This window comes from Pinus tabuliformis, chromosome 2_1 (genome assembly GCF_031772625.1).
Source record: "Pinus tabuliformis cultivar Carrire ecotype Pingquan chromosome 2_1, CPIR1, whole genome shotgun sequence".
NCBI lineage: Eukaryota > Viridiplantae > Streptophyta > Pinopsida > Pinales > Pinaceae > Pinus > Pinus tabuliformis.
The window spans coordinates 326,402,678-326,430,004 of NC_142299.1; the positions used below are offsets into that span (position 1 = coordinate 326,402,678).

At 39.1% G+C, this 27,327-nt stretch overlaps 1 protein-coding gene across 2 annotated transcripts in view; it reads left to right on the plus strand.

Moving 5' to 3' along the window:
• The window catches only part of ABH1 (ARM repeat superfamily protein), a 375,899-nt gene extending 355,413 nt beyond the window's left edge, over positions 1–20,486 (plus strand). For both annotated transcript variants that reach the window (XM_089402626.1, XM_089402625.1), the window contains 3 exons: positions 19,398–19,573; positions 19,676–19,775; positions 19,862–20,486. In XM_089402626.1, coding sequence (XP_089258752.1) covers positions 19,398–19,573; positions 19,676–19,775; positions 19,862–19,999 — 414 coding nt within the window. In that variant the 3' untranslated portion in view covers positions 20,000–20,486. The remainder of the gene's footprint in view (positions 1–19,397; positions 19,574–19,675; positions 19,776–19,861) is intronic.
• Positions 20,487–27,327: the final 6,841 nt, after the last annotated feature.

Here is a 27,327-nt window from a genome sequence, read left to right on the forward strand (position 1 = left end):
AGATGGATTCACAAGATTAAGCATTTGTTGGCAACATAGAAAAGTGCAAATCACAGAGGGAGCAGACAAGCCAGCAAGTTTGAAGGAGGTCATTGCACCAAGATCTGTGGAAGGTCACAACCATCTATCAGGTCAACTCTTAAAAAAAGGAAGAAGTTGAAACGCTGGTGGGTAGGTATTTTCTATGGAGTGACATTCCCTTCAACATTGCCAGGAACAATTTATTTTACCAGCGTATGTTTGATTGTATTGCTATTGTTGGCCCGGGGTACAAAGTCCCTCTTGTGATGACTTGAGAGGGCCTCTTTTTCAAATTGAAAAGGTTGATTGCACTACAAGATTGGAGGAATTCGGGGCATCATGGGAACACATGGGATGCACTGTGATGTCAGATGGTTGGATTGGTCGAAAGGGTAGAACCCTTATCAACTTCTTGGTTAATTGTCTCAAGGGGACAATGTTTATGAAATCTGTTGATGCATTTGCACATATCAAAGTTCCATGATTATTATGTGGTTTGTTGGACCTGTTCATTCAATAGATAGGTCCACAACATGTTGTCTAGGTCATAACAAAGAATGCTGCAAATTATGTTGTTGCTGAGAAAATGCTTATGGAGAGGCATCCTAACTTGCTTTGGACACGTTGCGCTACACTATATTGAATTGATGTTAGAGGACAGGAAAAATTCCTGATGTTAGGGATATTGTTGAATCATCAAAAAACATAACAAAAGTAATTTAATCATGCATCTATGATTCATTTGAGGAGAAGATTCACCAATAATAAGGAGTTAGTGTGCCTTGTCGTTACATGGTTTGCCACTAGCTTCATATCTCTTCGTTCTCTCTTGAATTCTATGTGGGATGTGAAGAGAATGTTTCTTTCAAAGGAGTGGTGTGCTTTATCATTTAGCTATAAACTAAAGGGAGAGGCCATATGTAAGTTGGTTTCATACCAAAAAAGCTTTTGGGTAGGAGTGTAGGAGGTATGTACCAATATTGAACCTTTGCTAATGGTTCTTCGATTAGCTGATGGAGACAAGCCTGCAAGGGGCTACTTGTATGAAGCCATGGATAAGGCCAAATAATTCATTTGTAGCTATTATGAGGATAAGGGGAATCCCGAATGAGGGGTTTGAGAAATAACAACTGATATGGAGAGTGGTGGATGAGCGATGGAATATACAATTGATTGTCCCTTTGATGTTGCAGGGATCTACTTGAACCCCACATTTTCTTACTCCTCTGGTTTCAGATTTAACGCTGAAATCATGGGTGGATTCTTTACTTGTGTTCAAAAGATGGTGCATTTTGAGAAGAATTGAACCAAGGAAGTGTTTCCTAGTCATATATCCTTTTGCCCTAGGGGACACATAAATGATATTTTGTCTAAGTGACATTATGTGTTTTATTAATGTCAAGGGGCTAAAGTGCTTTTTTATGAGAAGAAGTACTAGGTACTTTAATTTATTAAAGTTATATGTGTATTACAGGTAACTTTATGTGAATAGTACTAACTTACTAAGTAAAACTTATGTTATTTAAGTGACTTATATTTTAAAAGTCACTTTATGAGAGAAAACGTGACCATGGTAATAAAGCATTAAAAATTACTAGGAGGTTCATTAAGTGAGGGAGAGAATAGGAGAAGGGATCAAGAGAGGGAAATAATCTCTACGCTTGATCTAATGAGATGATATTTAATCTCAACCATTAGATCTCTAGGGTTAGGTTTCTCTGACAAAAGAAAGACCAAAGGAAAATGATTATTTTCATTTTTTATTCTTCTCACAAGGACTTGAGTAGAGCAAGGGAGAGCGTAAGAGGTTGTGCTGCAAGGACAGCTTGAGGGAGAGTTGTACATTCCCAGTGAGAAGGAGCAGAGGAGGAGCTCGAGTTGGAAAATGGGTAAGGAAGAGAATGCACTTGTGTGAAAATTTTGAGTATGAAATCCTGTTGTAGCAATTGGTATATTTATTCTAACTGTTAATTAAATTAGCAGTTTATTGCTACGATAACAACGAAATAAACACACTGCAATATTCACAAAAATACTGCAGAAAATAACATTGTTGGAAACTAAGAAATACCAGCACACACATAAAATTTGACACAACTATTTTTGGACAAAAGTCACTAGCAAAACCGAACTTGGGAAAACCAGTGCAACAATTGAAGGTTTTATATTATTAAGCAACAATGAATTTATCTGAGTACAATCTGGATGTTGAATACTAGCTATCTTACAGGGAAAATACTGGTGAAAATATATTGAAGGAAGTTACCCTCACTCCAAGCAATCTTGACACTTGACTGCCACTGAAAATCAAGTCGTCCACCTAGCCCTGCGCAACTTCTGTGTCACCCTGGCGCAATTTTCTACATGCTCAGGTTGCAATCGTGCTACCCATACTCGATTTGCTTGAAACAGTTGAAAAACAAGTCATCTTGCCTACTACTGACTAGGTAAATGCTTCTTTGACCCTTTGGAATCTCTACTCGACCTCTGGAACTGAAAGTGTCTTCTTCCTTAAGCAAATCGCACTGCCCTTTGAAGCTTTTGCGCAACTTCCTGGAGAAATTTTGGCCTCTCTGCAAATGCACCCACTGGATCTGAAAATCTTCCTTCGACTTCACTGTCCTTGCCCCTCTCTATCTTTGCTTTCTCCTGTCTCAAACTCTTCCGTTTGCTGCCTCTAGAAAATCGAACTACCCAAGGAAATTGATGTCTGTGTCTCCACTAGCATGCTCTCCATCTACCCATCAACTTCTTCTTATAATCTTTTGTTGGACCTCCAATGGCCAAGATTAAAACTTAATCAAGGGCCCAAATTATTTCCCAATCAATCTGTGTGAGTTTTTAGACGATTCACACCTTATCTCAAATAATTTTGATTAATTAATCAAATTTCATAAGTTTAGACTTATGAAATATTAAAAAATAGGCTAAAGACACTTCTAGGTGCAATTTCCATAAACGAATTCTAGGTTATGGAGAGTTCACGTGTTTTAGCCTCTCCACAAAGAATCAAGACTAGAACACCTTCGATACTACAAAAATAACACTCCCACTTAGCGAGGAAGGTGTTCTAGTGTTGCACCACTGCTGCTACAACACCCTATCTTTGTATCACCCCTTTGTCATGCTGTTGATGTCTGACCAATATCTACCAACCACTGTGAAACTCTGATGTTGCATTTGTGCTACTGCTGATATTGCCATATTGCTGCCAACTTTGCATCTACACTACAACTCCCTCTCATTTGTTGTTTCTGCAACTGCAACTCCTGCCACAGAAGCATCCAAAATACTAAATCAACTGTCTGTTGCAACTGCAACTCCTGCCACAAAAGCATCCAAAATACTAAATCAATTGTCTGTTGCATCTGTCTCATGAGTCCTGACTGCTACTAGCTACTGCATTGTCCACTGAAGAATTTGTGATGTTGTTGACTCTGCTACTAAGCCTCTTGCTTTGTTGACAACACTGCATTGCGCTTCTCAACACCTGATTGCTACTAGTCTATAACTGACACTCGGGAATCTGACTGCATCAATGACATTGATCCATCTTGCTACTGAACACTGTGGGCCCCCGTAGCCAAGTAATGATCCATGAGGAGGACACCTCAATGGACCTTGCCCAATCTCTGCAGCTCTGGGACTACAATTCCATGTCGCCCCACCTCTCTCCTATAGGTATAGCTGCAACCATGGCTAAATCAAATCTACTCATGCTGCTGATGCTACTGCTCTGTTGATGCTTCCGCACTATTGCTGCAACTACTGCAATGATGAGTTTGATCTCCCCAGATCTTGAAGTACTACCTTCCATAGGGTTGCTCCCTCTGAAACTAGAGTTCCTCTGAGTCTCGATCTCCCTATGGGAAATCTCTTTGCTCCCTCCTGACGACTCGCATTGTTCTCCTGTACTGGAAACTGGATTGTGTAGCTCTGCACTGGGAATCTTTTCGCTGGAATTGCACCTGCATACTGCGATTGGGCAATTCGCACTGCCTATGTCACTGCAACTGTCTCCCGGGTATTGACTGCAACTAGATTTACAATTGCCTAATGACAAATTGCATCTGTTGACACTAGACCTGTTATTATGATACTATGGGATCTTGCAGCAAAGGTGATGGTCCCACTGCAACAATCTGGTACTGATCTCCTTTTTGCAGCTGTGCTGGACCCTGTCCATCTGACATGTTGGAGTTTCATACTCCTAGATCTGGTGCCCCACTATCTCCTTTCAAGCCTAGTCCTTGGCTGGGACCCTTCCTTTCTTTGAAACTTGCACTAGACAATTTGCACTTCCTCTGACACTTGTTTCCGACAATGAGAAGTCGAATTGTTGCCCAGATCTACGTTCTGGTTAACTCACATGACCTCCTCTAACAATCTCGTATGGTCATCCCTGAAGAGCCGCAAAATCTGGAAACTCAAAATTGGAGAAAATAAACAGGGATCTCCCTCTTTCACCTACTCGGCTACTGAATCTCATCTTCACACTCCCTTCTTGAGTGAGAAACTCTGCTTGTAGCTACTGTCGACTACAACTAGAAATTCAGATTTCTAAACTATAAACCCTCTGAGAGAAATTTTCTTTGTGTGCGCACTTGTCTTCCACCCGACACAGATTTTGCTCTAACAAACTGCTGCAAAAACCTTTGTGCTCAGACAAGAAATCTGCTCACCAAAAATCTGAGCTGCTGCTCCCTTTGCCTGCTAGAATCATTGAATCTGGCAAACTGAATTTTTCTGCCAACCTGCGCTGAAAAATCGATCTTCCTAGCAATTCGATCTGTTTGGCTTAGGCTCTCTCTGAACAATGAATTTTTGCTTTCGCTTATGAGCTTCCCTATTTGATCAATCACGCTCTCATAACATGTGAAAATTTCAAGTCTAAAATCCTATTGCAACAACTAGTATTATTTCTTCTAATTGTTAATTAAATTAGCAGTTTATTGCTATGGCAACAACAAATTAAACACACTACAATCTTCACAAAAATACAACGGAAAATATTAGCGCTGGAAACTGAGAAATGTTAGCGCACATAAAATTTGACAATTATTTTTGGACAAAAGTCCCCGGAAAAACCCAACTTGGGAAAGCCGGTGCAACAATTGAGGGTTTTATATTATTAAGCAGCAGTGAATTTATCTGAGTACAATCTGGATGTTGAACACTGACTATCCTGCAGAGAAAATACTGGCAAAAATATCTTGAGGGAAATTACCCTCACTTTGAGCAATCCCGACAGTTGACTGCCATTGAAAATCAAGTCGTTCACCTAGCCCTATGCAACTTTTGGGTCACCCTGATGCAATCTACTACATGCTCAGCCCGCACTCGCTTTGCCCGGAACAACTGAAAATCAAGCTGTCTTGCCTACTATTGTCTGGGAAAACACTTCTCCGACCCTCTGGAACCTTTGCCCGACCTCTAGAATTGAAAACGACTTCTTCCTTCAGCAAATCGAACTACCCTCTGAAGCCTCTACGCAACTTCTTGGAGAAATTTCGGCCTCTCTGCAAATGCACTCATCGGATCTGGAAATCTTCCTCTGTCTTCACTATCCCTACCCCTCCCTGTCTCTACTTCCTTGTGGCTCGAACTCTTTCGACAGCTGCCTCTGGAAAATTGAACTGCCCAAGGAACTCGATCTCTGTGTCTCCACTAGCATGTTCTCCATCTACGACCTAGATTATTTCTTAGTTGATCTGTGTGAGTTTCTAGATGATTCACGACTTATTGCAACTAATTCTGATTAATTAACCAAATTTCCTAAGTTTAGACTTAGGAAATATTAAAAAATAGGCTAATAATCTAATTGAAACACTTCTAAGTGGAATTTCTAGAAACGATTTTTGGGTTATGGAGAGCTCTTGTGTTTTAGTCTCTACACAAAGTTTCGACACTAGAACACCCCTAGTGCTACAAAAATAACAACTTGCACCAAGGATAAGCAAGCTCGAGTTTCAAGGAGGAGGCAGAGTTTGTTTGCAGGGAAAGGAGGAACATACAAGAAGGTAGGAGGCCAAGTTTGAGTGGTAGGAGGCTAAGTTAAAGCCTTGAGGAGAGGTTGAAGTTCAAGCATGCAACCACTGTAGCACATAGATCAAATTTATCTCCATGTCTGGACGGGTTATTTACTTGTCTGGTCTAGTGTACAAGAAACCAATATTTTTGTTAGACAACCTAACATATATTTGTGTTTTTCAGTGAGAATATCGGGTCTACTTAAAAAGTCTACGGACGAGTTTTTAGGGTTTTATTTAGAGAGCATATCATATCACATTCATGGGAGGTAGCAACCAGTAAAATCCTATGCATATATGTTGCAAATCAAGCCCGAGTTTCAGGGAATATTGTGATTGTCAAGTGACTTAATTTCTTGTGCACAAGGAACTATCAGGAGGCCCAAAATTTTCCCTGAGGAGAACTGAATTTGCGTTGACGATATTAGTTTAGAGCTCAGCTAGAAGGAGAACTTCAGAGACACATCCTTTAAGGGAAGAGATTAGTCTAAATTCTTGTTGTACAAATCTCCTTAAAAACAAATAAAATCCTCCTTTAGAATTGGTTTTCCCCTTGTGTGTTTTTCTTGGGTCAGTTGACCAAAAACAACTGTGTACAAGTGTGCAAAAATTTATGCTTGTGCTTGCTTGTTTATTTCTTATATCAATTGGAAGACTAAATGGTAATATATATCAATCATATGTTTTATGATGGGTTTGGGCATTAAACCATGCAAAACCCTAAAACTAGGTTGGGCTACATCAATGCATATTTTTCTACAATGCCATCTCCAGTAGAGCATGCAAAAATATCTAAAGAAATGGAGATATACAAGATGGTAGGTGGCACATTTAGCTTTGACATGGCTATCCGGGATAGGAAGACCAAAATTTTGGGTAAGCTGTAGTTTGTTTCAAATTTCATTGCCTCTTCATACTTTGCTTCAACTTTCAATTATTTTCTTATGTTTCTCTTATTCGTTGTAGATGCATGGTGGCAAGTTATGGTGGAAGAGTACACAATCTTCAAAAGCTTTGCATTCGAGTGCTCAGCCAAACATGTAGCTCCTCCAGATGTGAGCACAATTGGAGTGTATTTGAAAAAATACACACTAAGAAGCGCAACAGATTAAAAATTTTCTCATTAATTTTTTGACTTCATGAAAAATTATAATTTATTATTTTTATAAATTAATTTGTAATTTATGATCTCACACAAGTTGGAGTCCCAATGCCTTAACGCTATGGTCTACGTCTACTATTGTTAAAATTGGAAACTAGGGCCAATCTCCATGTGGGTCATCTTATTTATGTCAGCTGATATTTTTTCTAGATCCCTCTCATCGAGAGGTGTAGGATCGATCTAAAGATCATTCGATTCCGATAAGTATTCATGAAGTTATGAATTTATTTATGTTATAAGACAATTCGTCAAGGTCAGCCAACAACCAAATAAACCCCACATGTACAGCATGGTAATAAGGTCCAACATTGTGATGATGGGTGCAACATGGTGCGGCATGCAACACATTGATAGGTGAAGGAGTCACCTTGGAGAATCAGTTGAAGCAGCATGTCTTCAACTGATCTCATGTATCATCTTCTTAGAGATGATCTATGTTCTTATCTAGATAAGTCAAAGTGTTGACTTCTGTTGTAAATGTACTATCTCTCTCTCTCTGCTGAACTATTGAAGAACATATAAAAAGAATTGATCAAGGGTTTCCCCACATTGGGGGTTGTCCCTAGCTAGCGTCACATCTTGTGTCCTCTTGTCTTGGCTTGTCTCCTGCGATTTATGTTTATGTTCTATCTGCAATTTACTTTAACGCTGATGTGAGCTCACTATGAAAATTGAAATAAATTTCCCTAAGCATAGAACATACCTAAACTTAACATGGTATCAGAGCTAAGGTGAAGACAATGCCCAAGCAAGAGTGAAAGAGCAATCACCGAAGACAGTTGGGAAAGGACAAAAGGATTAATGGATTCCTCATCCCTCTTCAAATTCACCAAGGGTGAAGTCGAAGCAGAGAATATTGTCAGAATGGCACAACGGAAGTTTCTAATGGCCTACCTAAAGATCACTTCAATGGGAAGTCCAGATCTGAGGGTGGAAGGAAAGGCAGATGCGTTGGTTGTAATAAGTTCGACCATTATGCGAAGGAGTGTCTGAGGTAGGGACACATCACTTGGTGATGATAACAATCATTCCAGTACATCTTCAATGATCAAAGGAATGACACGTAATTCAGGTCATCAAGGAAATGACTGACTCTTTAGAGAAAGCAAGGAACCCCAGGTATGAAGAATCAAATGTTGTTTCTGATAAGATAAAGAAGCATTATCTTGTATTGGCCCTCTCCTCCAGATTCTTTGGGAATCTGTCTTATTGATCGTAGTGCTTCAAGGCACCTCATCGGATAGAAGGGTGCTCTCTTGAATTTGGTAGAGACGGAAACAACCGTGGGATTATACTTGGAGTCGATGCCACCTATCCCGGAAAGGGTGTAGGGAATGTTACCCCTCAATTGAATGAGGGTAACTCTATTCATTTACAAGAATCTCTTTTATGTACCTAATCGCAAGAAGAACCTGGTGTCCATCTCGGAAATGGAAGTCAAAGGTTTCAGGGTGGCTTTCATCGATGGATAGGTACGTGTTTAAAAATAGAATTTTCGAAAATGCTTTTTCTCATGGGTTCAAGGTTGGCAATTTGTATCAAGTTGCAGGATGGTCCATTGGGGATCATGCCAATTGACATATCGCATCTATAACACCGGAGGTTACCTATGGGGCCCTACCTAATGTGAGTTAGATGGTGACAGGGATGCCTGAAATCAAGAAGAGCATGAAGGTACATGTCTGAGATGTACCGAAGGAAAATCTTAAAAGGGGACCATTCCCCTCATGCAACAGGTCCACAGATTTGGAACAACCCGAGGAGTTTGAGATTCATGATCGAGAATCTCATGTATACGTGTGGAAGAAAGCCCTCTATGGCTTGAAGCAAAACACCCCGGGCGTAGTATGAGAGGATTGCTCGCTGTCTAATGAAGTTGAGATTCACTAGGGTTGAAACCAATCCAAACCATTACTCGAAGGTTGTGGATGATAGACCTCTCATACCGACTCCTTATGAGGACGACCTATTTCTGACAGGTGCAGACCCTCTCATTTGCAAAAGTAAGAGGGAGTTGGATTCCGGATGTGGAATGATAAACTGCAAGCCTGTGACTACTTCGAGGATCTTAACTTTCAGAAGTTATATGGTAGTGATGTCGGACCAGATTTGGGAAATGCTTATGAGTTTCATAAACTCATTCGAGTTGATGTTCTTGGTGAACTTCCATCCGGACATATGTTTTCCAATTAGCATGATGAGCTCATATATAGTTGAGCCTCACTAGATTGGTGTTAAGAATCTTCTAAGTTATCTTCGGGGCACAATCTATCATGAATTGAGATACACTGCCAGAAATGTGACGCTGCATGATTATTCGAATGATGACTGGGAAGGCAATGTGGAGGATCGCAAGAGCACTTCTGAGTGCTGGTTCTCTTTGGATTTTCCTTCGATATCATGGATAAGCAGGAAGCAGAAGTTGGTTTCTATAAGCACCGCTGAGACCAAATACATAGCTACGAGTATGATCTCATGTGAAGCTGCCTGGTTGTGGAAGCTCTTCAGTGAGTTATTTGTACACATGATGGATACCACCGTAATCCTCTGTGTCAACTAGGAGGGGATTCGATTGTTGAGGAATCTCGTATTCTATAATTGCTCCAGCATATAGACATCAGATACTACCTTATCTGGGATATGGTATGTCGATGAGCAAGGAGGCTCCATCGCATTGAGACTGATGTACAGGTCGCAGACATTCTGTCAAAGCCCCGGGGAAAGGTCAAATTTGTGACTTTCCCGAACGACTTGGAGTCGTTGAGAGACCTTCTTATAAGGGTCCTGCATGATGTATGATTGAGCTCTGGGAGCTCCAGGGGGGTGCAGGGTACTTCTTGGAGCGACATGCAACCACAGGGTGACTCACCCTCTCCTCGGGATGCGCTATGTATAGGGTGAAAGGTTCAATCTTCCCCTATGACACCTCGTGGTGACTATGGGACAGGATGATTAGTTCTCCTGTGGGCCAGGATGATTAGTTCTCTTGTCGAGGCGACCTACTCATGCAATCTGGGACTCATGGGAAGTACCTCTCATCTCATCAATGAGTAGGGAAATGGGGTTAGGAACCATAGTAGTACTATCGATGGACGCATCGTTGTATCTATCACACTCTATATGCTAGGATGACCTCCATTGATCTAGGATCAATATGAGTGGTTTAAGACACTCTCTTGTGATATTGATTTGGGATCAATAAAACTGACTTCGGGTCAATAGAGAATGGTATGAGACATTCTTGATCAATTCTTTTTCTTCATGGTTCAACAAAGCAGAGCAAAGCTCAACAGAGGAGAGCAGAAGAAAGCTAAGCAGAGCAAGGCAGGGCAGAGCGGAGCAGAGCAGTGCAGGGCAGTGCAGGGCACTGATGGCAAAGATAGTACAGTTGGACATATGGATCAGTGGATGGAGTTCTCCCTAGTTGAGAGGGAGTGTTAAAATTGGCAACTAGGGCCAAACTCCATGAGGGTCATCTTATTTATAGCAGCTGATATTTTTCCTGGATCCTTCTCATCATGAGGTGTAGGATTGATCTAAAGATCATCCAATTCTGATAAGTATTCAATTTCATGAAGCTATGAATTTATTTGTGTTATAAGACAATTCGTCAAGGTCGGCCAGCAACCAAATAAACCCCACATGTGCTTAACGTTTTAGTATAAAAGGAGATGACTTGAGAGTCATTTCTCACACACACTTCTTGTGTCTCTTCCTCTCCATTTGTCTTTGAGTTTTTGGTGGGAGGAAGAGATCCTAAGAATCTACGCATCCCTAAGGAGAGGATGCCCTAGCTCAACGCGGTCATAGAGAAGGCATGCCCTACATCTAGATGCAGGCAATGAAGAGAAGGCTCTATGTCTTGATGTGGTAGCTTACATGGAGGGCAACTTTTATGGTGGACACAAGGCTATATGCTGTCCAGATCAAAGCTGCCCTAAACGCTGTTCAACCACCCTAAACATTCTTTGTTTTAGCCACAGCTAAGGCAACATTCCAGCGAAGGTTTGAAGGGCTGTCTTAGGCCATCTCAGGTCACCGAATTTTTGCAAGGAAGGGCAGCCGCATCAACTGTTTAGAGGACGGGCAAACTCTTAACTAGTTTGCTGCAAATTTATGGAAGGTTGCTGTGAGGGCAGGCCGTGGACCTTGTAAAGGCTAGAACCACCCAGGATTATTGTGAAGGGTCTCAACCCCACAAAGAAGGGCAACCACACCACCTTGGAGCAAATCTGGGCAGAAAAGAAGCTGGCAAAGACACTGTGATTTGCCCTGACCAGACCTCAATTGCAGCAAACAAATCAGACCTCAAAGCAATGAGCTAAGGTATGTTGTCTATGACATTTCTTGTAGGTGTTGAGGATCAGTTTGGACCAGATTGTTGGGCAGTCTGTGGGAGCCAAATTGGTGGCTGTACATAATAATATGGTGCATGGGACAGCAAGACATAATGCTGCCAAGATGCATGGGACAGCAAGGTGACATAATGCTGCCAATATGCATGGGACAGCAAGACATAATGCTGCCAAGATGCATGGGACAGCAAGGTGACATAATGCTTCCAAGATGCATGGGACAGCAAGACATAATGCTGCCAAGATGCATGGGACAGCAAGATGACATAATGCTGCCAAGATGCATGGGACGGCAAGGTGACATAGTGCTGCCAAGATGCATGGGACAATAGTATGGTACTTGGTGCAGCAAGTACACGAAGCAGCAATGGTGCAGCAAGCACATGGGTGACAGCATGGTGCAGCAGTGGCACAAGGTACAACAGTGCTAAACAATGGGACAACAATGCAGCATAAGCTGCAGCAGTATGATGTGTACTGCATGGTCATAAGGTCCAACATTGTGATGATCGGTGCAGCATGGTGCAACATGCAACACAATGATAGGTGGAGTCACCTTGGAGAATCAGTTGAAGCAACATGTCTTCAACTGATCTCATGTATCATCTTCTTAGAGATGATCTATGCTTTTATCTAGATAAGTCAAAGTGTTGTCTTCTGTTGTAAATGTACTATCTCTCTCTCTCTGTTGAACTATTGAAGAACATATAAGAAGAATTGATCAAGGGTTTCCCCACAATGGGGTTTGTCCCTGGCTAGCGCCATATCTTGTGTCCTCTTGTCTTGGCTTGTCTCATGTGATTTATGTTTTATGTTCTATGATCTATCTGCAATTTATTTTAATGTTGATGTGAGCTAACTATGAAAACTGAAATAAATTGATCTAAGCATAGAACATACCTAAACTTAACAACTACAATCTCCGATTGTGGGTGAGGCAATTTCAAAAGGCACTTGACGTGAGGGTCATCTCATTGGATGGGATTCACACCACTGCTACATGGAAGGTTGAGGCCAAGATGCCTATCATGGAATCGACACTTGATTGGTTAGAGGAAGAGGCAATGGAGGAGGTAGCCTTTGTTAAAAATAGTAAGGGTACCAAGGAGGTGTTTCCTAGTACATTAGTCTTTTTGCATAGGAAGACACTTTAATTACCTCTTTTGGCATGTGACTTTATGGGTTATATTAAAGTCATGGTGGAAAAATCACGTTATGTGGTACATGTACTAGGTACTTTATATTGATGTCATTTCATGTCTTAAAGTGACATTATGAGGAAAAGTAATAAAGTACCTTTTAATATTAAAATTACTTTCTATTTTTAAGTTGACTTTATGAGGGCAAAAAGTTAAAAGGTACAAAATGTATTGAAGTGACTAGGATTTCATTAAATGAGGGGGTCCACATGAGAGAGGGGTTCAAGTTAGGAAAATGATCTCCACCATTGATCTCATGGGCTGAGATCTAATTGCAGCGCTTGATCAATAGGGTTAGGGTTCTTCTATCTAATGAGAGACAAAAAGGGAGAAAAGGCAAGAGAAGCTTATCATTCTTCCCATGAGAATTTTGGAGAAGAAGAGCAAGGAGGAAGAGGAGAAGGACGCTGAAGGAGAAGAAGAGATTTACAGCTGAGAATACTTTCTGTAGCAGGCCTGAGTTGAAGCTCAAGGGAAGGGCACGAAAGTCGAGGAGGAATCCAGAGCATTTCTGCACACTATTTTAGGTATAAACAGAGGTCTGGTTTAGTGAGTTTTGTGGTAGAGAGAAGCTTCATATTGTATAGAATTCAAGGCAATCAACAAGAAGTTGTGGCATGAATTTCTAGAAAAGAACAGTCAACTCCAGGAACGAATTTCTAAGTTGTGAACATGGTACAAAGGTCTGAGAATTTCTAAACAGCGAGGACAGTCTATGGCCCAAAATTCTATGAGAAGGAAGGCACTCTTTCTAGGGGAGAGATAAGTACAAAAATTGTTGTTATTAGTGACAGTGATAATTTTCCTGAGAAGCTAATTAATCCTCTTTGAAGACTGATTTTCCCCGTGTGGGTTTTTCTAGGGTCTAGTTGACCAAAAACACTTGTCTCCTGTGTGTTAAATGCTTGCATAAATTTTTATATCAACTAAAAGTAAAATGGAAGTAGAATAGCCTGTGAATGTTTCAAATTAATTTGCATTAATTTTTTATCAGCTAACAGTTTGGGGTTGAGGGCATTAAACAATATGCAAAAACCTTGAAACTATGAGGGCTACAGAACTTAGGAAATTTCTACATGGTATCAGAGCCTATGAACCTACAGTGACACCTTCAACTGATAAGAAAAACCAGCAAGCAACCTTATGCCAAAACAGTGAACCTAAATTGCCTTCAGATGCCCATAGAATAGCGGTTGAGAGGGAGCAGTTTGCAGTCTTCAGAGATCTGAGATTTTGTGTTGGTTGTGAGGTCATGGCGACTAGTTTGAGGGTGGAGGACAGATTGAGTGGGGTTCAGAATTTTGGTGCCTGGAAGGAGAGAATGATGGTGCTAGAGGAAGTGGAGATGTGGGACATTGTGGAAATATAGCATGACCTCCCACTAACGCAGCTCGGTTGGTATACTTCAACAAGCAGAATGTAAAGGTAAGGAGATTCATTCTCGATGCCATCAAAGACCACCTACTCCCTCATGTGACCAGGAAGAAGTTCACCTACAAGATGTGGGAGTCCATAGTCACACTACACCAAAGTTTCAATGAGAACAGGAAGATGGTGTTGTGGCAGAAGCTTAGAAACACCAAGATGACTAAGACTGACACAGTGACCTGATACCGCACCAAGATCACACAGGTGAGAGATGAGTTGGCTACAGTGGGAGAGGCTATCCTTGAGGACCAGTTGGTGAAGACAACACTAGATGGTTTTTCCAAAATGTGGGATGGATTCATAGATGGGATTGTGGCTAGAGAACATTTTCTTGATTGGAGGAGGATGTGGAATGATTTCATCCAGGAGGAGACTAGGAGTCTATGTCACAAGGTTCGTCGAACTTTAACCTTGTGGTTCGAATTTTAACGAACCTTAAATTTTTTTGAGGTTTGGCAAACCTCATAGCCATTGACCAAGTCCATAGATCAAAACTCATAACTTCATGTCACAACTCAAGCTTGTAATTTATCCTTGCAGTTTCCAAGTTTGTGATAGCTTTTTTTATGTTTATTGATGTTGATTTCTTACTATTTTATCTTATAATTCATTTAAAATTAATATATGTGTGGCCTTTCATCCTCAATCTTGATTCTAATTTCTTGTTGGGATCCATGTCTTCGTTGTGCAGCTTTGATATCTCTATGCTTTGCTTTTAGTGCTCCATGTACCTCTGTATTGGTTTCCTTTCTAGTTCCATGTTGATCCATGGTACATTTGTTGACACTCATGCCTTTGACTTGATGATTGTTGTTTCTATGGGTTTTGTGGGTGTCCATAAATAAGAATGTTAGCTATCAATTCTTGCTTCTTTGACTCTTCAACATGTGGTTCTTTTAAGTGACTTAGCTTCTTAGCTTCTTCTTCCTTTTTATGCCCTTTTTGGGGCTTTTCTTCTTCAACCTTAGACTCTTCGTCTGATGTGTTAGTTGGTATTGCAATTAGCTTCCATGCAAGGAATTCTTGATGTGAACCCTTTGGCCCTCCCTGTTTAATATGAGAAATATATACAATAAAATTTTCTTTTTGTTGTACCAAAGCTTCAAAAACTTTATTTGCACATTAATATTAACCATACTAATTGAGTTCATCCATTGGTATTCCAAAACAGTATACACATAAACTATATCTGTAACATGAAAATCTAAATGCAACTCATATTTATCCATAATAATCTTCAAATCTTTAAAAATTTGAACATTTTCATTGTCAACTTGTGTGCTTTGAATATTTCTTGTGGGAACTTGCGATCTTTCAGCAAAGATAAATTTGATGAGCTTATTCATGCTACTAGGGTTTATAGAAATAATAATATTTTTCCTATTGAATACATCCATGCAACTACTTTCTTTATCCTTCTTTCCAACTTAATACTACCTGTAAAAATTACTTCATATTTTCTATCTGAAAGTGCCTTCATCTTGTTATGGTTAAGTTAATTCCATTAGATAGTCACATCTCCTCTTAAATTATAAGAGGGAAACAATGTTTCCAAAACTTTGTCAATGGCTTTATCTCTTTGTGTATTCTTCAATAATAGGACCATCATTTTTTCTTATAAAAAACATCTTCCTTATTACAACCCAAAGATAGAAATAAGTTTTTTCAATAAATACTATACTTTTCAATGGATCTCCTTTACGTAGCTAGGGTTTGAGGTGACTAATATTAAATGATCAGAGCTCTTGCAATGTTTTCAGATTGGATGTTATGACCACAATTAGGAAATTTCATGGTCACTTTGGATCTTTTGGTATTTGTTTGATTGGAATTTGTGTGTTTTGGGAAACGATACCCAATCTACAAACCGAGTGGCTGTGATTGGAAAAAAACCCTAGAAAATGATAATTTTAAATCAGTGATAACTCCACTTCGTGGACTATGATTTGGATGATTATTTTTTTGAAATCCGGTGTTTTTTTTAGGGGATCTCAAATCTACCATTGGCTTCTTCAAATTATAGACGGAAAGTTTCAGAAATTGACCTGAATTTTGCTGTCTTCTTCTTTTCCTTCAAAAATCTGCAGGGAAAAAAATTCTCCCAGTTCGTGCCCAAGAAAATGCTCTGCTACCACTTGCAGCAAACTTCAATAGATATACGAGAGAATAAACTGTAAAAATTTAGAATTAAACTCGTCTTTAGAAAATAGTAAAATACCCAAAACATTTATACCATAGACAATATGATATATAGAGAAGAACCCTTAAGGTAAGGTAATACCATCAAATACTCTTTATGAAAGGAATCACTCCACAAGCCTTGCTTACTATAAAGCAATGTATCCACCATGTCTAACTATTGAGTATTCATAAGGGTCTATGCCAACTACTGCTTATTAGTATATTATTTTCTTTTAGCTACATAGTGAACCTATTTGTTAGTCATCAACTACTAAGTGGGCCTATTCCATTATTATAGTCACATTATATTCATTATCCCCTTGTCTACCTTCCTAGGTACTCCATATTACCATATCTCGATACATACATTACACCTTCAATAAATGCAACCAAAAAGTGACCAAGAGGACTTGAGGACAACACAGTGAAGCATCTAGGGCATCCTAGCTAGAATCATGATGAACAAGAAGAATGGATCGTATAGTGGTTGACTTGGACGTTGTAGACCCTACATCGGATTGGCTGGTTGAGGAGGCTATTGTTTGTCTCCCTTTCGACATAAATATCATTGAACTGAGGCAGCCAAAGGTAGAGGAGATAGTTCTTACTTAGTTATATATGCATCCAGAATTTAGCTCCCATTTTGGATCGTTTTTGGACTCATTGTACACGTGATATGTTTGACATCTTTTGATACTCTGCATTGCACAAGAATAGATGTTTTTAATTTAAATAAAAAATTCCTTTTTATTCAAAAAATGTGTATTACTTGGTATTTTGGTACTTTCAAATTCATCCCCCAGCTGAGTTTGATTCAATGGACTTCAACTAACTGTACCACCTGTTATCCTTATGTTGCATTGTACAGTATCATTTTCTTCTATATTTGACAGAAAATAAAGCAATCAAAACAACAGCATAGTTTGGTAGTGTCTTGACAGATGAACCTCTGAAAATATGCAAAAAAGTGCTGTTGGCCAACCAATGTTATCAGAACCGGACAGGTTATCAACCCAGTAGACCCCCTGGACCGGGAACCAGTAAATAAACTGGACCAAAAACCAGTCAACCAAAAACACATAAAATATTCAAATTTTAAAGAAAGACATGTGTATCCATGTGCATCCATATGAATCCAAACCATTTAAATTAAGCAAAAGTTCTCATTTATATAACATGTAAGGATGCACATAATCAAAATAACAGAGTGCAATCCATCTATGAACCAAAATTACATCAAAAAACAGGCCCTAGATGGCCTCTAGCATCCAAAAAAAAACCATGCTACAACAAATACATGCATATCAAAATCTTTGCTTATATCGAGATCTTCGTTATTAGTATCACCCTCTAAGAATTAAATTAAGATAGAAAATGCTTAGCATGTTAATTCAAGATTTTGTTTGAGTGATGGGTACATTTTTAGTAGGATCATGATAGAGGAGTTTGACAACCAATGCCACTAACATCAAGTTACATAGAGGGCTTGGTGCTCTTGATTAAATACTAGTTCCTTAATTTCATACATGACAAAATCCAATGGAAATCTCAGGATCTCAGGATTTCAGGATCTCAGGATCCTGAAAAACTGTTAAGGATGTTGGATTTTGAGCAGGATCTAAGTTTCTACTTTCTCCATATAAAATCCAGTGAGTTCGGAACCACCCTCAAACATACCGATTCATGTCATGGTAATGTTAAAGATTTAAGTAAAATGATGAAAATGAAAAATAGAAGAGAACATTTTTTCCTCTATCTTTCATTTTCATCTTTTTATTAAATTTTTAACATTACCATGAAATGCATAGCAATAGTAGGGCCATGGGCTTGAATAGTGAATATTAGGCACCTACTCTGGACCAATAGCCAGCTAAGAGAAAATTTAAAAAAGGAAAAAAGAAAAAGAAAAGCAAAACAGGCCCCACGTGCTGTGTTGTACTGTGTTGTACGCAACTTTACCCAACTGACCTGTTCAGGAGGCCAGTCTGAAATGGTTTTGCCCTCCAACCGGTTGGACTGGCCGGCTCAGATCAGTTTGGTCCGGTTCTGATAACACTGGGACCAACAACTAATTTTGTGCCTGATTTAAGCAAATTTCTAATTTATTCTTCCTTTAATTGAAGTTTATTTCTTACTTATGTTTATTTTTTGTATGAATGTATTGGTATTTGATCACGTCCTTGTTTGTTTCATGTTACGTGCATTTGATGGTTTATAGCTGTAAAATGTCCATTGTTATGAATTCTAGAGGCCGTAGTCTAACTAGCCAGTAGTCTAACTAGCCGGAGGAATTGCTTGGAAAATTATGGAAATTCCAGTCATATTTAGAGAAAATCCGGCAAGGATTTTTGTAAATCCAAGTTATAGTTGTTAAACTTCAAAATTTTAGGTGTCCTAGATGTTTTTGATGGTGCTGAATCCATTTCCGCCATCAAAAACACGATTCAAACACTGCCTTTACAAGATTTTTGAAATTTTTTTGCCCGGATTCCAGCCACTTTTGGCCATCCGGGTAATTCCTCTGCCTCAGTAGATGATTACATTCTAGAGAATCTATGATTCTTAACACAAAAATTTGTTTGGGAACAGAACTGCAAAAAAGTTAGTTTGTTCTACCCCACTCCACCACATACTGAACACCAACTTTGTTTCGTAAGTTCATCGGTCTCTGTTACTAAAATTGCTTGGTTCGTATTATCCTCAATATTGCACAGTGCATTATGCTGGCATGGGTGTTTTTTTCCTCAAATATAGTTTCTGGCCTCTTGGTTGAATCCTCTTTAATTTGCTTGGATCTAAGATAAGGCACAAAAATATGATCTTCAGATAAACAGCCTTTGAGAGTCTCTAAGGAGGTTGAAGAATACCCATGTTGTCTGACGACAAGCAATTCCAAATCTGTCAGAAATTGTTTAAGGTGGCATGTTACTTATGTTATTCTAACAGATTCTGTGCACCTTTTATTTCCCAGTTAGCTGCGATAATGGACCAAATTGATTCATGCTATTCAAGCTGAATGCAGGCATTGCTCTTTGCTCTCTATAAAAACTTTACGGATGTGCTCATGAAACATCTCTTGGATGATCTTATCGAGAAACCAATTGATGGTCCTGGACCTGATCAAGGAGATTCCATGGCTGTAGATAAAGAGCCTTCAGCAATGGATGCTGACGATGATGATGAACGCAGGAATCAAAGGTGACTACTGCGAGAAACTAAAATCTTTCTGTCTAGATGCTTTCTTTGTACAATTTCAATTTTGTCTGATTTTCCGTTTCACCTTTATGTCATGCGAGACAGGTTTGCCAAGAGTAATGGATTGCATGCAGAAGAAGAACAGGAATGGTGTCGGGTCACTCTGGGCCAGGTTCGGGCATTGACAAGGCAGTATGCAACAGAGGTAAACAATCCAGCAGCTTGTTAAATTATGCAGATTTGAGCTGATTAGTCTGGTGTCTCACAGCTGATTAGAGTCTTAAATTGCAGATTTGGCCTCATATAGAGAAGTTGGATGCTGAAGTTTTCACTGGGGATGTGCATCCTTCTATTGTAAGAGCAGTGTATGATGGCCTGAGACGCCCATTTTCTCAATTTGAGGGCGATAGTTTGATGGAAAAAATTTAAGTCCTCTTATGGCAGCCATGAAGCAAATATTTTTGTTGTTGAATCTGATCTATGTTTAATAGTGTCGTTTCCTGGAATTTCATTTAAAAGGAGGGCATATCAGTGGTTTCTATTGCAATTTTTGGGTTAATGAATTCCTTTGATTTCTGGTTATTGCAATTTTTGGGTTAATGAATTCCTTTGATTTCTGGTTAAGGAGATGAGAGGTGTACCATATTACGGTCATGCGGAAGTTTTCTCCCTTGGTAAACCATTGTAGTCAATAGAGTAAAATATTTCAGGGAACACCTGGTTTTAGGGACTTGGAAATGTTCTCAATCCAATATTTGTCAGGGTCACAATAGTTGGTCCTGAATATGTTCTAGCAAAATACGTGATAGATGCTAATCTGATCAAACTTGCATGTAATTTTATCTCACAATCTTATGTTGATTTCCAGTTTCTTAAATGCAAAATGTGATTTCCGTGGCACTGTATAGTGCATTTATGCATTTCTAACTTCATATAACATTTTCGTCTGATGTTGCACTGTGTTTTTGCTTTCTGCTAAATATTTTGGCGTTTCTAAATATACCGATCACTCTCTTTGACGAGCAATCTTTTATTTGTGGACGGGGAAATGAGTTGGGTGGCAGGCTTTTCAGATTGCTTAAGTTATCAAAATTGGCAGCATTTTTCAAAAAAATGAATCAAGATAAGGTTCTAGTAGAATTCTGGCATTCTTTTGGTTAACCAGGGATAAAGAACTTTTCTAATTTGTAAGAGCAATATACTAATAAACAAGACTTCGCATGTTGGCAAGAAAATGGCCTGCTGCCTTGTTGGACACCTAATCCTAAATGGTTAGTGTGGAAGCCGAAAAGACAAAGCAGTCTAAGAGACCTTGGGATCTGAAACCCAAGAGTCACATAATGTACTATAAATGTATATCTTATGTTAATAAAAAATCGAATTGCATGTTTTATCTTTCATATCTTTCTGGCTGCCCATGTGTGTTTGACATGGTATCGGAGCCAAGTTAGGCTTAGGCATTTTCAGATATTGTCAGCGCTGCATTCTTTCCAAGATTTGTTTGCTTCTTTATTTGGCCAGTCAGCTATAGAAATAAAGTTACTCTATGTTTATAATGTTACTCAGCGCAATTCTGTGGCTTTTCTCTACTGTCGGTCATGCCTCCCTGAGCGCTCTGCCAGCACTACCTGTCTGGTTACACTAAACATTATCGCTTCTCTCTCACTGAAATCGGGTCTGACACTATTCCTAACGTCTCTGTCACCTACCTACCCTAGCTGTAACACCTCGGCATCTTTGTTTGTCTCTTCAGACTTATCAAGCCTGGACCCTATCTGTTACAATTGTTACCAAGCGCTCAACTCACTCGAATTTGAATACTACAAGTTCGAATAGGATACACATTCGATATTATATTTTACTTAGACATTGTTTCATTCTCTCCTTAAGAGCAGAAACTTTTGTCTCGACCTGCAAATTCGAACGTCTTCTCTTTGTCGAAAGTAGAGGTTTCATTGATACGCTGATAGTCTGTCTACACCTGCCTTAACATTCTATCAATGCAACACCATTTTTGCAATCCCTACCATAATGTATACACCTGAATTTACCATATTGTCTACATGGTAGTCTGTTGTCGTAACGTTGCCTTGAGTACTATATGTACGTTGCTCTTTGCATTGAAATACCTGGTGTCGCACACACTAAATGGCTTATAGACACGGTATGGCATGGTTTGACATTGTTTTTCTGACTGAGTTGTGTTTTTTCCATGGAAATATATAAGCTATATCTAGAGTGCTAACCACTAAAGTGGCTCATTGCACCTATCGCTACAAATCGTATTCCAAAGAACGCTATATTGTTGAACGCTAGTCAAAACTCCAGTAACTCTGCTGAGAATCGTGGTAAACGCTGCCTAAATTAAACATTGAAGACAGAGCATGACTGTGTGTGATTAAATGTTGCGGTCCACGTGGTGGCGGTTATGAATTGAAAACAGAGCATGACTGTGTGTGATTAAATGTTGCGGTCCACGTGGTGGCGGTTATGAATTGAAAACAGAGCATGACCGTGTGTTTAACATATATATTGCATAGAATACGTTACATTCCAACGTTGAAACGTAACATTTTTCAAGGATTTTGTGTTGGTGATTAGGTTACAATTCAATGCGCAGCTCTTGTGTAACGCCAAGAATCTTAATTCTGACAGACATCGAGGAACCTGCCAAACGGGGAGATTGAAGAAGGGTCGTTAAGGTTAGACAAGGTGACGGGAAAATCCAAGGGTTTTGCCTTTTTTATTTACAAGTCGGAGCGCTCGAGGAACCCACGAAGACGGTTGATGGGGCCACGCTTACTTGCAAGGCCGCCCATAACAATAATGGACCTCTGTTTAATGTAACTCCCTCCTCACCTGACGGCGAATTTGACGGGTATGAAGGCAGAATGGTATCCAACTCTGGCGGTTTCCATAGAATAAATTATGGAAGTGAATCGTCAGTGTCAGCAAATCAGCCGTTCGACCAACCTTATGGGTCTCCACTTTTCCAGCCAGCATTTTCAAATCGAAAAAGGCACTGAAGCTGAGCAGCTACATTTTAAAGGAAGGTTCTATCTGCAATGCTGAAGCTATTTGATAAATCTGCTTCTCGTATTCGTTGTTTGATGAAGCGTCTTCTTCACATTCTCAGGCTTTGGTGATCTGTTTCGGTGGAAAGCATTCAATTCTTCCATGGGAATATTTAACTTATAAGCACAGCCTGTGATGCATGCATTGTAATATTCCGCAGAGTTATCATCCTGCCCTGGAGAATGATCAATATAAGCACTCCATGGATGGTCCTTTATAACAGGATCCTTGTAGCAGATCTCATTGCAATCTTCTACACATGGAATTTGAGTAAGAGCGGCGTATTTATGGGTGGAGCTGTTCCCGCAGGGCGACGTCCACTGCTGTGAAATCATCGGCATTCTGAACTGTGGTGTTCACAACTACAGATGTAGCAATCACATTATCGGAAAACACACAAAAGTGATATAATTTATTATCTGCGAGTTTAGGTGAATGATTCTGCTGATCCATGTATTTTTGTAGTTTATGATTTTTGGACCATTCCTTTGTGCCAAAACAGTAAAGACCCTTGGGCACAGCTTCTGCAGCCGATTGTCCAAATGTTGTACTTTGTATAGTTGCAGCATTTGCACGATCTTCCAGCGCTTGTATCTGAACCTTCAATTTCATGATCATAGTAGCACTGTCATAGTGAAGCTCCTTAGCTTGAAAAATCAACAATGATAACTGTCGAATTATGGGTTCTGCTTCCTCCATGATTGTACTTTTGCAACGCCTGGCACTCGGCGCAGATATTGTCTTTGCTGTCCATGTCTTGTTTTTTGACAAGTTACTCGCTCTCTGATATGGCACAATCATAGTATATCGTTGTTGCAGCAGTTTAATGGATGGTTCAGTTATATTTTTTGAAACATAATCAATGCAGTTGTGAGATTGCGGAGAGCCTCTGAGAGATTCGTCGTTGCTGCATTCTTAATAATTTGTATCTTCTGAAAGACGACTAAGAAGTTCCCCAGTTCGTGTGACATCAAAGAATGCGATCTCTTGGTTAAAAAGATGTCGAAATAAATCTTTTCTCAATCGAGCAACAACACGTTCACTTGATGATGCAAACCACCATCCAAGCAGTGCAGTAGCAAATGAACCAATTAAGATTATAAGAAGAATTTCCACAAGAGTGTTTTTGATGGTATTAAAAGCATCTGCTTTCTCTTCTTCCGTTCTCAAATCTCTGTTGACAATATCAATAATCCTGCCGCCATATTTTGGAACTAAAATATTTGTTGTGGATGCAATAAAAAGTGCCACAGTTGCAATAGTCTGCGCATTAAGCCTCCAGCGCTTGCCCTGCGTTTTTTCTTTAATCTGCAGGATTTTCTTTGTGTAGCTTGAAGATGTTTAGCAGCTGATAGTTTTTGCAGCCGTCAAGGGATTTCTTCAAAATATTAGAGGATTTTGGGTAATTGTTGGCTAAATATAGAAGGACTCGGTGATATTTGTATAATTTTCATAGTTTCAAGATATCTCTGGTTGGTTTTTCCCTTTAAGCTACAGGGCTTTCTTGTGTAACTTGAAGATATTTAGCAGCTGACATTTTTCTGTGGGATTTTGGAGGATTTTTAAGGTGTAGAAAAATGGCTAAGCTTGAAAGAATATTAGAGTTATTGAGAACTCTAATCATGTCCACTGCTAACAGCACAGTCAAAATTAACAAAGCCTCTCTTTCAGACATTCAAACATGTCTGCAATATGCACAAGAAAAGATAGAGTTTTTGCAGCTTGAATCACAACTGCAGCAGGAAGAATTACAACAGTGGAGTCATCATTCTGAACCTGTTTCTGTTCAGAACAATGAAACAGACTCCCATAAACAGCAAGTCAATAATGTTACAGTTCATTCAGATAAAGCAGCAAGGTTACATGCAGAGGCAGAAGTTCAGTCTGCACTTCCCAAGCCCATCATCAGACCTTGGGAACAGCTTGTCCACAACAAGCACAAAACTGGTCTTGGATATGACAAGGACTTGTCCTTTCATATTCCAGACTACACCAAGCCCATTCAGTTTCAGAGTGTTGGATTCATTTATGACAGTTCACCTGCTCCTCATGACAGTTCAGCTTCAGTTGTTCCAGACTCTGCCCCTCTTCCACAACAGCAACAGCAACAACAACAACAACAACAGATCATAAAATGCCAACACTGTGACCGAGTTGGCCATTTGAAAGATCATTGTTTTGATCTTCATCCATGTAAGCACTGTCATAAAACTAGTCATTCCTCACACAGATGCTTCAGAAATAAACGTCCTGCAAGAACAAAGATTCATCTTGGATGGATCGCTTCTTGGCAATGGGCATCAACAGCCAAGAAGATATTCCAAACACATGTCAAAACTTGTTCCAGAGTATTGAACAGTCTTGCAGTTGAGCTTTCTCCATCTTCTCACCTTGTATCTGACAGGGGGGGAAATGATGGTCATCTACAAGCTTCAAAGTCACATCAAGCGAGCCTGAGCCACAACCTGCCACACCAGTTTCAGAGTTGTAGCCAGCGACAAAGATGCCCCTGAACATGCCTTCAGTTGGCAATTTGGGACACTTCCTCTAGCAGAAGACTTCAGCTTCTTGCCAGTTTCGGAAGCATTCCAGGAACACAATTGAGAACACTTCCTCTAGCAGAAGACTCCAGCTTCTTGCCAGTTTTGGAAGAGTTCCAGGAATTGCATTAAGCATTCCAGAGTTGTTGGTCATCCTTAAACCATCACAGGTGAGACCTCCCTTTTATGGTTGAAGATTTCCCTCTTCAAAACAATAGGATCACTTCCTCTAGCAAAAAACTTCAGTTTCTTGCCAGTTTTGGAAGAGTTCCGGGAACTGCACTAAGCGTTCCAGTGTTGGTGGTCATCCTTAAACCACTGCCCTTTATACCAACATTTCATAGAGCACATTTAGCCTAGTGCTGCCATGCATTTTTTGCACATTTTGTATTACAACTCTCTTCTTGGACTCATACATAACCCTTCAGATTAAGGGGGGGAATGTTGGACACCTAATCCTAAATGGTTGGTGTGGAAGCCGAAAAGACAAAGCAGTCTAAGAGACCTTGGGATCTGAAACCCAAGAGTCACATAATGTACTATAAATGTATATCTTCTGTTAATAAAAAATCGAATTGCATGTTTTATCTTTCATATCTTTCTGGCTGCCCATGTGTGTTTGACATGCCTAACCGTGCAACTTTCTAAAAGCTCTTTTTAACCCACTGATAGTATGTTCTAACGACCACCAAATTAATATCTCACAGTTTCTTGGACCATAGATGCTACCATGCCTGGCTATATGAAGATCGTTTTGCTTTGTTGTTTTAATCGCAGATGCAAGTATAAAAAAATGACTAAGCTCCTGGAATGTTGATACTATAAAGGTGGAAGTTTTACCATATCAAAGTTTGTTGCATCTATGTTTTATTCCGCTCATGGTAATTCATTTAATCGATTTGCATACATGTAAACCTTTTGAAATAACCCACTATATGTTCCTTTAGCCAAGTATATTAGCTTCATGAACACAATTTTTTCTCATAAGCACAAGAAGTTCAAGCAAACATGAGCTTTTATTAATTTTATTAAATTTTGTGAGGTTTTCACCGCCACACCAAGTCAAGTCAACAGAATAAGTTGTTACTTAAATGTATATCGGCTATTTTTATTAAGGTCCGCATGTTTGTTAGTGTATAAATAATCGATGTTCATAAAATATTCACTAAGCAATTTATGCAATCTCATTAACGAATGTCCAGTAAGTGATGGTTTGGGATAGATATAAATTATTAGTAAAGAAATAAATTATGTGATTAAATATTAAGTGATTAATATTGTATTGGAGCTTTGCTCAATAGAGAAATTTAGGGCTAATGTTTGCAAGTGAGCTGGTTTTCCATGTCTTTTTTAAAAAAAATTCACTAATTTCAATTTTGTCTAAACTGATTTTGTCCAAATTTTATAATATAAAACAATTTTATCTTGAAAATCGTCCAAATATTATATAGATTATGTAAAATCATTAAAATTTGAATATTTTTATAACAATATCAATGAATATTTTAAATTTGCATATTAGGATTTAGTAAGTTACAACAAGGTTTCTAAACTTTCAGATAAATTTCCATTTTCAAATATTTTCTTGTCAATTTTTTTCTTGCTGGTCAATTGTAGTTGCTCTCTTGAATAGGTATGTGAACATTCCTTTCTATTAATGCTATCAATAAATGTTTTCTTATTTTTTCTGAGTTGCAATTGCATTTCTACCAATATTGCTTTGAATTCTCTAAGTTAGGTATTGAGATACATCACAAGTGGTATCATAGCACTTTCGTGCGCTGACATGCACTCAAGATTTTATGAATGTTTTTAGGCTAGAGATGTGTTATGATGTCTTTAAGTATAATGATCTATTGTTTAGCATGTAAAATTTCATAGGAAAGCATATACATAGGAATACAAGTCGGGTCACATTGTTGGACACCCTGTACATCTATGTTGGTCTTTGATAAGTAGCATTGCATTTGATAAAATTTGAATATATATTTGATATTCCATGTAGACTTGGGTATATTGGAAGTCTACCTATACAGACTTAGAAACAATTCTTACATAATACTTCCAACTAGCACATTGAGCAAAACAATTGGAGATGACTGCCATATCATGCAATCGGGAAGCATATTTAAAGGGTAGGGT